The sequence below is a fragment of the Crocodylus porosus genome, unplaced genomic scaffold (genome assembly GCF_001723895.1).
Source record: "Crocodylus porosus isolate Cpor-Errol unplaced genomic scaffold, CroPor_comp1, whole genome shotgun sequence".
In the NCBI taxonomy this organism is placed as follows: domain Eukaryota; kingdom Metazoa; phylum Chordata; order Crocodylia; family Crocodylidae; genus Crocodylus; species Crocodylus porosus.
Genome location: NW_017728938.1, coordinates 2014353 through 2025328, shown reverse-complemented (window position 1 = coordinate 2025328; position 10976 = coordinate 2014353). Strand labels below are relative to the sequence as shown.

The 10976-nt window shown below is 47.6% G+C and overlaps 1 protein-coding gene across 2 annotated transcripts in view; it reads left to right on the top strand.

Annotated features, from left to right (window-relative positions):
* The first annotated feature begins 2633 nt into the window (after nucleotides 1-2633).
* The window catches only part of ZMYND10 (zinc finger MYND-type containing 10), a 19101-nt gene continuing 10758 nt past the window's right edge, over nucleotides 2634-10976 (top strand). Inside the window, exons 1-4 of one of the 2 annotated variants that reach the window (XM_019547454.1) lie at nucleotides 2634-3472; nucleotides 7873-7926; nucleotides 8392-8544; nucleotides 10286-10374. In XM_019547454.1, the coding sequence (XP_019402999.1) occupies nucleotides 3227-3472; nucleotides 7873-7926; nucleotides 8392-8544; nucleotides 10286-10374 (542 nt within the window). In that variant the 5' untranslated portion in view covers nucleotides 2634-3226. The remainder of the gene's footprint in view (nucleotides 3473-7872; nucleotides 7927-8391; nucleotides 8545-10285; nucleotides 10375-10976) is intronic. The other variant, XM_019547453.1, reaches the window with a different exon arrangement.

The window sequence follows — 10976 nt, the reverse complement described above, 5'->3', positions numbered from 1 at the left end:
GGGACAGCCCGGCCTGGCCTGCCTGGGGGGCGAGGGCGGCCCACCTCCGCCTGGGCCGAGTCACCCGTGTAGCTGGAGGCTGAGGTTGGGCCCAGTGTTTGTAGAAAGAAAGACCAGCCACAAGACTTGAGGCGATGGAAAATCCACCTGCCGGGGGACGTTGTTCTACTGGTTCAAGTTACTGCTGGCCTTCACTAAACCATGCCTTGGGTCTTGCTGCAGTTGGTTGGGGAATCCTAGAGAACCAGGGCTGGAAGGGACTGTGCCTGGTGCTCAGCCGGGCAGCTGAGTGGGGAGGGTCAGGGCTGGGTTCAGGGTTGTGGGGCTGTGATCCATCCTTGCTGGTCCCTCAGGCAGGCGTGTGGCGGGAGTGGTTCATGGCTCTGCCCGGCCTGGTGCTGCCACCACCCAGCAATCCTGGGGTCCTCATGGAGACCAACCCAGGACCCATGTGGGCAGGGCACACTCGGCCAGGTGGGTGGGATGGGACTGCTGGTGTGCAGGGAGTACAGGGCCATGACACCTGCAATCTGCTCCCCCCTACGCACCTGTCCGTGGAGCCAGCACCTGTCAGGGATGTGCAAGCAGTGGATCATGGCTCAGTCCCAGGCCCTAGCCCTACACTCACTGCTCCACAATCCCAGCCTCATTCCTGGCCCTGGCCTGGCAGCTGTCCATCCATCACACTCCTGGATGTTGCTTCCCACCTGCCCTGGCCCCATCCCATCCACCAGTTAGAGCACATCCTGCCTTCTGGACCAGTCTTCATGAAGACCTTGCCTGCTTGTTGCATATGGCACTCCCAGCAATGGGTGGGAAAGACAGGCCAGTTTGCATGGGCAATAGGGCTGGGGCTGGAAGCAGCTACAACTGGAAGGATTTAATCACTGCAGGTGTGGCTGGGAAGTGAGTGTAGCTATTATGCCACCCCAGCCCTACTGTGTGCCCAGTAATGTGGCTGGCTGTGCACACCACAGCCCAGGCTGCCACCCACACCTGCATCAGGCAGGGCTGAGGGACCCACTGTGGGCAGATAAAACCCCTTGGTGGGCTGAATCCAGTGCATGGACTGTATGTTGCCCACCTGTGATCTAGTCTAAACTGTTGCCTAAAACAGGATTGTCCCTATACCAACCCTCCTATACTGATCTGTAATCTAACCTCTTAGTAAAACTACAAGCAACCCCCACTTGGTGCTCTTAATTGGTTCCAGAAAAACTGAGTGCTAAGCAAAACTGCACTAAGTGAAATCCATTTGCCCGTAGGAATGAATGTGAATATAGGTAATTGGTTATCACCGCTTCTTGCCACTGCCACCTCTCCCCATTAGCCTGTTGGCTGTTCCAGTTGGACATGTCAGTCAGGGCCTGCATTCTTGCTGCTCTGCCCTGGGCCCCCACCGGCCCTGGTCTTGGGCACCAACGTAACGCAGGCCCTGTGCTGATGCCTGTCCCCCCCCACTCATTGTTTCTCACTGCTGCCATTAGCAAGGGATGTGAAGGGTAAGAAGAAGGGTTTCTACAAGTATGTCAGTAGCAAGAGGAGGATCAGGCAAAGTATGGGTCCATTACTGAATGGGGGAGGAAACCTAGTGATAGAGGAGGCAGAAAAGGCGGAAGTACTCAATACTGTTTTCACCTCTGTCTTTACAGGCAAGGTCAGCTCTCAGACTACTGCACTGGGCAGTATAGTTTGGGGAGAACATTAGCAGCCAACTATAGCAAAAGAACAGGTTAGGGACTATTTAGAAAGGCTGGGGCTGGGGCCAGATAAGATGTACCTGAAGATGCTGAGGGAGTTGACTGATGTGATTGCAGAGCCACTGGCCATAACCTTGGAAAACTCAAACCAGTCAGGAGAGGTCCCAGATGATTGGAAAAGACAAATATAGTGGCCATCTTTAAGAAAAGGAAGGAGGATTCAGGGAACTACAGCAGTGGTACAGGCTGGGAGCTGCCTGACTGGGTAACAGCTCTGCAGAAAAGGACCTGGGGTTTACAGTGGACAGTAAGCCAAGTATGAGCCAACAGTGTGTCCTTGTTGCCAGGAAGGCTAATGGCCTACTGGGCTGCATCAGTAGGAGCGTTGCCAGCACAACAAGGGATCAAGAGAAGTGATTCTTCCCCTCTATTCAGCACTGGTGAGACCACATCTGGAGTACCGTGTCCAGTTTTGGGCTCCCTGCTACAGAAAGGATGTGGACAAATTGGAGAGAGTCCAGCATGTATATCAACAAAAATGGTTAGAGGACTGGGGCACACGACTTATGAGAAGAGGTGGAGGAAACTGGGGTTATTTAGTCTAGAGAAGAGAAGACTGAGGGGGGATTTAATAATAGTCTTCAACTACCTGCAGGGCGGTTCCAAAGAGGATAGAACTAGACTTCTCAGTGGTGGCAGATGACAGAACAAGGAGCAATGGTCTCAAGTTGCAGCAAGAGAAGTTTAGGTTAGATATTGGGAAGAATTTTCTCACTACAAGGACAGTAAAATATTAGAACAGGTTACCTGGAGAGGTGGTGGACCTTCCATCCTTGGAAGTTTTTAAGATCCAGCTAGACAACGCCTTGGCTGGGATGATCTAGTTGGGGCTGGTCCTGCTTTGAGGTCCCTTCCAACCCTCGTTTTGTGTGATTTTTATATAACATTCTAACCTGCCACAGGTAAAGCAGGGGGACTGTGGCAGCCAACATGCTGTTTCTTTAAAAGCTTGTTAATATACCCAGTACACCTAAATTAGTTACATCTGTTTTTCCCTTCTAGTCATTGTTGTGAGTTTGAAAATCATAGTTGTTACTCTTTCCAGAAATCCCTCCCAATTTTCTGCATTTAAGGGTGTGAAGGCCCCAGAATGGAATAAGGAGGGGTTGCCACCTGGTTGCAAACACATTCAGTCTCTCTTATGATTGTGGCCACATTCATCCCAGCTGTAACTCTGAAGTCAGTGGAGTTTATCTTAGGGATAAATGTGGTCCCTTTTGAAATGTTGCTGGACTGGAAAATAGACTCAGCAGATCACTCTGTCTTCCTCCATACTTTTATCCCCATCTCCCTGCTCCTGATGCATAGTCTCACAATGAGAGGAGAGGGATGCAGAGATATTGGTCTCAGAACCAACAGTCTGTGAGATAAGGCCAATGCTGTGTTGATGATCATAATGGTGTCTAGGTTTAACACTAGTAGTGCAGCAAAACTGACAATTGGGATACAACTGCCAGCTGCAGTATATGCTAGCATCTTCTCCTCTAAGACTGAAACACACTTGTGGCAATTTAACCTTTTTGGTGAGGTTTCACCTGCCTGGACCATGCAATGAATCTGAAAGATCTCTTTCCACTATCTACTTCCCTGTCCAGATCCCTGTCCTTATTGAAGAATTGATCTCTGTGGAGATTTGGAAGCACAAAGTCTTCCCTGTTTTGTGCCGGCTTAAGGATTTCAAACCAAAAAGCACCTTTCCCATCTACTTAGTGGTGAGTACAATGAGGGCTTTGAAGAACAGGATTCAGTACTGGAGGCTGCTTCCCCAGCTAGCCTGCATTCCACTAGGATAAGCATTGAGACTTTTCTTGCAGTAAATGCTTGTGTAATATAAAACAGTTATTGTCCTGGAGGAGGAAAAGAGATTTTAGTCAGTGGCTTAATGATAACTTGGCCTTCTTCCCAAAAATCCCAAACAACTTTACACAAAGATCACTTCCCCTACCCATAAAGTGCATCCATCTTTGGGGTGGAACATTGCAGCTGCTTTACATAATGTTGCAGCATCCTGATAGTTTAGGATAGTGGCTCTCAACCTTTTTAGACTTAAGGCACCCCTTAATAGGCTCAAAGTGGTCCTTCATAATTTTTGTGACTGGAGCACACCTCATTTCAAAAACTAACACTTATTACAATGCTTACCTCTTTGCAGACTGGCCAGGTAGTGTGAACAAGGCGAAGCATCGACTGAACCTGAGGTCTGCACTTACCTCCTTTTATCCTCACACCTGGCTTATCTGCTCACACCTCATGGCACCCTTCAAAGGGTCTTGCAGCACTCCTGCGTGTCCCAGCACCCTGGTTGAGAATCACTGGTTTAGAATAATAAAAGAGACAGCATATCCAGTTGAATTTGCAATGGAGACAGGCATCGGAGTATAATTAGAAAGCTTGGCATTTGCCCAGAATGTGGGCCATCACCACAGTCCTAGTTTTTTAGAAAAAAGAAGCCACAGAATTCTGAATGACCCAAAGTTAAGAGGGTTGTGATTTATACATTTCGTTCAAGCACTGGATATGCACAGTATTCTGGCCACATAACACTGAACATCTTGCTTCCAAATGTAATAGTAACAGTTTTTTTGCATTGAATTTCTGTGTTCTTTAGTTAGTGCAGCCCACAGTCTTCTGGACAGGACTCCCAGCTATTTGCACTCCATTTGCACATGGAAGAAGGGTAATCACAGTTGTCTGGGATTTTACTAAATTCTGCTGGGATCTTGTGTGTCCTATAAGCCAGTGGTTCTCAACCTTTTTTGTACCAGGACCCATTTGTAAACATCCATGGTCAGTCCTGAGCCAGTGCCCCTCACTTCTGACTAACGGCCCCAGACCCCAGCTCTCCAGTGTGTGGGGGAGGGGGAGGATGTGTGGGGCAGGGGATGATCCAAGCAGCCCCTTGCAGGCTGGAACTCTGCCAGCTTGCAAGGGAAAAGTCAGTTTCCCACATTTTTCTCCTTTAAAGGAGTATCCATTTTTAAGGTTTGTTGATCCATTTTTAAAGTTTGTCTGCAACCCTTCATATATTCTTGTGACCCACTTTTGAGTTGCAACCCACAAGTTGCTATTAGCTCTATAGATATCTCCATTTACTAACCCTGAATCAGGAGGTGCTCTCCATCTGTAACAATGGTAGGAAGCTACAAATTGTGAAAACAGAAATGCTAATGAGCCATCTAATTCTCCACTCCACTTCTGGTGGCTGTTTCAAAGAAAGATATAATCACCACTGTCACGTTGTGGATTCAGTGCAATGAAGCTGGAGCTACTTTTAACAAAGACGTGTCTTTATTAGCACCCAGACACACATGGCCATCAGGATCTCTGCTAAGTGTAACAATAATGCCATGGAGGGGAGCTGAATGACAGCCTAACCCTTCAAGGTATATAATAGTCACAACTACCACCAATAGCGATGCTAATTCATAACTTCACATCTTAAAAACAATCTTATAAGCTACTACTACTGCCTTTGTGCTTCCTGAATCATCCTCACAACTTCTACCATCTGAGTGATCTTTTGGGTTAAACCAGGAATGGGCAAAATATGGCCCACAGCCAAATCTTGCCTGCCAGACAACATCATCTGACCCGTTGGTGCCCACCACTTAATTGTACCCCAGCCAGCCTGCACCTTGCTTTCACCCTGGTGCACAGAAGTGCCCAGGTCAGCCAGCACACAAGCTTCCAGGCAGAGCTGCTGCTGCCATTGCTGCAGCTGCTGGGGGACCTTCTCGGCTTTCCCAGTGTCCAACAGCTCCTTCTCGTCTCCCTGCTGTAGCACTCACTCCAGGCAGCAGGCAGGGAAGCGGCAGGGGTTGAAGGAGCTGTAACGGGGGCAGGAAGGAGCTGCAGTTGGGCAGGGGTGGGAAGCTGGGGCTGGTGGGGGCACAGAGCCCATGCCTGGGGGGTGGCAGGAATTCAGAGCTCGGGTGGGCAGGGTGTGGGTGTAAGGAAAGGTGGGGGTTGTGGGGACCCCCCACACTCTCCTCCCTTTGGGGTACATCACCTACTGCCACTGGCAGCAGTAGCAGCAGGTGGGAGTGCTCAGGGAATTTGTATCCTGCACAGGCACTGCTGCCCAGTGGTGTATGGCTCTGGCTAGAGCTACCTGTGGTAACAAGCCAAGTCAGCTTGCCTCTGTTGTGCAGGGCTCCCCACCACACATGTGCATCTGCTGGCACTTGTGCACCAGTGGGGGAAGTCCAGTGTGACGGAGTCAGCTACCTTCCCCACCATGTGCAGCTGCCAGGACTCCGCCAGAAGTTTGGGGAGCCATGCCCCCTGCTTCCATGATGGCAGCTGGTTGCAGAACGCAGGGCTTCTCCCAGTGGCGCACAAGTGCCAGGAGGTGCATGTGCATGGCGGGGAGCGCTGTGCAATAGAGGTGGGCCGACCTGGCTGCACTCTTTGCCATGATGTGCAGCTCTGGCTGGAGCTGCTGCTGCCAGGTGGCAGTGCCCCAAGGGCCCCCGTCTGCTGTTGCTGCCACCAGCAGCAGGAGCTGTGCGCCCTAGAGGGGAGTGTGTGTGGGGGATTCCAACACACCCAACCCTCCCTCATACCCCATAAGGCCCACACACCCACACCCTGCCCCCACAACCCCCCACATACACACACACCCTGCAACATACCCTACACCCCCAACACATACAGCCATACCCCCTCACAAACCCAACATGTGCACACACTCCACTATACACACACCTCCACCCCAACCACACTCTACACACTCCCCCCACACAAATACAAGAGTAAGACTTTATTTTTGACCCATTATGCAGTCACTTTTGTATGCACTACACAAACACAAATCATGACAAAAAATATTTTTTGTCAGAAAATTGAAATATCTTGTAGTAAATGTTTGACTTTTAGTACAGGTTTCCCTTGCTTTATGTGGGTTCTGTATGTGTAAATTTGCTCTTATGTGATGACTCTTTCATACCAAAAATTCATTATATGCAAGGTAAATTCACACTTATGTGAACAGTGTGGTGGAAGCCCTCAGTCATCTGTTTGTGTGGTGCATTGCGGGAGTGACACACACCAAAATATAGTTTCTGGTGTGGATCTGTGCTTCTCACTCGTCGTCTGTGACATGTGTTTCTGTTGTTGCCATCCCCATTATGGTGACATTGACCCCCACCCTGTGCTTGTGTGCCTGCTGTTTGTGAGTAAAAGTGTCTTGTAAAAGTAGTAGAAATGGGTCTGGGGGTCAGTACAGTCAAGGTCTTAGAACGTATCCCTATTTATTACATTGTAAAGTGGGTTCCTTGTATGTGAATTTGAGTTATGTGGTATTTTCCAGGAATGCATGTACAGCATAAAGTGAAGGAAACCTGTGTAGGATTTGGGTTTTTTCTGGTTCAGATGACAATTCCCCTTCACACCCCCCCCACAAAAGGAGTACTGTAGGGGCAAGGCGAGGGACTTCTGGTGGCAAAGAACAGGGGTTAGGGACAGGACTTCCAGGCCCAGGATGGCAACTAGGGGGCAGGGCTGTCCTTGCACCCCTCAGCAGCTCACAAAAACTCATTAAGCAGCCCTCCAGTTGAAATAACTTTTAACCCTGATTCAGTTTTTGTGGGCCCTTTGGCAGTGGGACTGATTCCAGCATCAGCAGCTGGGGACACTGCAGTATCTCAGAGTGCTACCTCAAATCAGCTAGTGAGATTTTCTTTGATTAAACCAGCAATGTGCTCCAGCAAAAGGACTGCATTAGCAGCCTGCCAGGAACCTGAAGGCTGCAATTAATTTTCATGATAAATTTACAGCTTACAGTTGCACTGAACATTGTTAATAGAGATGCAGTTCAGAAAGACCCTAATTTCCAGCATGCAGTGCTCCATCTTGACCATAACCACTTGTGCTCAGATCATGAGGGAATGTTGCTTGCTGGAACTGTAGTGTACAAAGTCTGCATATATGCATTAAAGTTGAATCCATCTAATCAGTTGCATTTGACTGATAAGCCTGGATCTTGCACATGTTTGTATTAGAAACCATCTCCGTGATATGCCAATTTTCATGTACACCATAGTTGATGATGATAACCTTAGTGTCTCTGTTCACCTGACCTGTGCTATTTAATTTTTCTACGTTACCTCAGCTACATCACGAAGCTTCCATTATCAACCTGCTGGAGACAGTGTTTTTTCACAAGGTAAGAGGCAAGTTCAGGTGCATTTAAGCAATAGCCCCAGAATAGGAAAAATACAAGATGTAGTTTTGTGTCACTGCAAATGAACTGTAGCAATTATTTTGATGCAAACCATCACCATAAAAAGTGCAATTCAGATGGCTATTTGGAAAGCAAGTAGATCACAAGTGTGAGTTTCAGATCCACCTGAGTTTTAATTATGGTGTAAGATAAAACCTAAAACTCCATATTTTGGAGAGTATGGAAACAGAGGTAAGGTGACTCACAACTTTAACTCTTCTCCATACTTATCTCCGATGTTGAGTCCAAAATCATAATAAGGGATGTCCCAAACCAGGCCACATGACACTGAGGTCTGCAATGGACTGGTGCGCATCAGTAGGAAAGCCTTTTGCAAAATGATCTTCCTGATTTGTGAGTGTTGGTTAGACTTTCTCCCCTCAAACAGCTCTCTCCCTTGCTGTGCAGGAAATCTGTGAATCAGCTGAGGAAACCATTCTGGACTTGATTGATTACAGCCATCGGAAACTGACCCTGCTTGCCGCTCGGAGTGCCAGTGGAGAGATACCAGACCAGGAAAAGCTTCAGCCTGAGGACTTAGCCAATGTTTCATCCATGCAGGTGTGTTAAAGGTACAGGCTCCCACCTTGTGGGAGATCTGCCAATCTTGTGTGTAAGGAATTTACCCTGGGGAAGGATACATTTTCATAATTAGAAACACCATAGTTACAGTCATCTGGGGGCTCTCCTATCAAGAACTGGATCCTTCAGGCCACATAATCTAATGAGTAAATCCGCCATGCCCATTTCTCTAAAGGAATTCTGTGTTGATGAAATAGTCTTGATTCATAATTTGTTCATGCTAGCTGTTAAGCATGAGCATAGGAGATGTCCAACTTTGTCCACAACTGTGTTTCAACTATGACCTTGTGAAACTCTCTTAGGGCAAGAGGGCAATCCAGTCTCTAGGTTTCATTTGCCCTTTGAGTCCTACGCTGACACTAGGAGAAAGAGAACTGGTCAGAGTTAAATACAATGATGATTTTTTCCCCTCTGAGCTCTTCATAGGTTTCCATTTGGAGCTGATGATTTATTTCACACAGGCCATCTAGCCCCCATGAGAGGGTAATAACTCATTCCCATTCCTGAGTGTTTCATTGCAGCTGTGCTACATTTTACAAGCTGATCTCTGGTAAGAGACTGTCTTGTGCTTCCGGGATTTTTTCTCATCTCTCAACATTCTACTTTGTAAATGGGATAGGTCATTGAAAGCTTCTGGTGAAATGGACTCCAAGCAAGATACAGCAACTTCAGCAACAGTTTCCTGTTGGCTTCCTGCCCAAACTTAGGGTCATCCTCTAAAGCTGCAGAGGAAGTCAAGAGCTCCTGAGAACAATGGGCTGTTTTCCGGAAATATTTCCCCATTGGGGGTCTTAATTAATACTTGGAATTGGTTCATGGGAAATGACCTTTCCCAGCTATTATAGCTCTGAAAACTGCCTGTCCTGTGAGGAATCTAGGTTTCTCAGGTCTGTTCCAGTCTACTAATGTTATCCACAACAACCACCCCTGTGACAAGATCAAACCAATCCTCCTCCATAAGGGAGCTTATTGCGTGTGCCATGGTAGCATCTAGGAGCTACTATGCCAACTACATGCAAACACAGACCAAAAAAATGATACCTGCCTCAAGAAGCTCATAATTCAAGTGCATGACAAGAGACAGTAAGTGGATCTGGGCAAAGACGCACAACAAAATAATAAGATATTGTTGATCAGTTTTATGCTCAGTGCTCTCAGTCAAATTTTTAGTAGGCATCATGGTAATGGTGAGTTTTAAGGAAGGATTTGAGAATGAGGTGATTTTGCGGATACCTACATGGAGCCCCTGCTGTAAATAGGAGGCAGGACAAGAGAAAACACAAAAGGTAGTTGTTTGAAAATGTAACAAGTGGGTAAAGAAGGATAGAACTCCTGGCTGGTCAGAGGTAGGAGATAATTGGTAGTGTGTAGTAAGCTACAAATGACAGAGTCAGGGCTGGGTATAGAGCTTTTCTTGTTGTGACCTTATCGTTTATGTCATTGTCAACAGCAAGCCACAGCATATTCCATGCAAGAAGCCTGAAGCATTTATACCAAGGGTTAGTTGCTATACGAATAAGTGCTTCCACCCTCCGATCTTGGTCTATGTAGCTTTTTGGGGTTGTGTAACTTTTAGTTTTATGTTTGTCCTGGGAGCAGAAATCAGCCTTATACAGTATGAGTTTGTTACCAAGGCCTTGGTTCCTGAGAGTAGCCCTCTAGGTGCGCTGCTCACCCCAGATCTAGTATGAATATAAGTGTTTGTGCTTTCCCCTGTTAGGAGCTGCAGAAGCAAGCTGAGATGATGGAGTTTGAGATCTCTCTGAGGGCCCTGTCTGTGCTCCGATTCATCACCGACCAGGTAGAGAGGTAAGCAGCTGCCACTCATAAGAGAACAAAGGGTTATGCCTAAAATATGAGCTAGGCTTGCTTAAGGCATTGCATTGTTCTACTGGTGTTATCCCACCCCTGCCAAGAGATGAGGACTCCCACTTTTGGTGCTAGTGGTATACATGAAGTCTGGGTCCAACCCTGGGACCTAGATCCCGAGCACTGTGGTGACCAATTTATCTCAGTGACTCACATTTGTGGTGGTTAATGAGAGTCTTGTTACCTGTTCTCATATGTCTCCATCAATGCTGACCTCATGAAGGAACACCTTGAGAGGTTGGATACATTCAAGTCAGCTGGCCCTGACAATCTAACACCCCAGGGTACTCAAGGAACTGGTGAGCATCATAGCTCAGCCTCTGGCATGGATCTGTGAGACCTCCTGGCACTCTGGTATAGTGCCCGAAGACTGGAAGAAGGCCAATGCGGTGCCTGTCTTCAAGAACAGGAGGAAAGTGGATCTGGCAAACAATAGGCCCATCAGCCTGACTTCTATCCCAGGGAAGATCTTAGAAAAGTTTATTAAAGAGGCCATCCTTAATGGACTGGCTGACACCAACATCCTGAGGGATAGCCAGCAC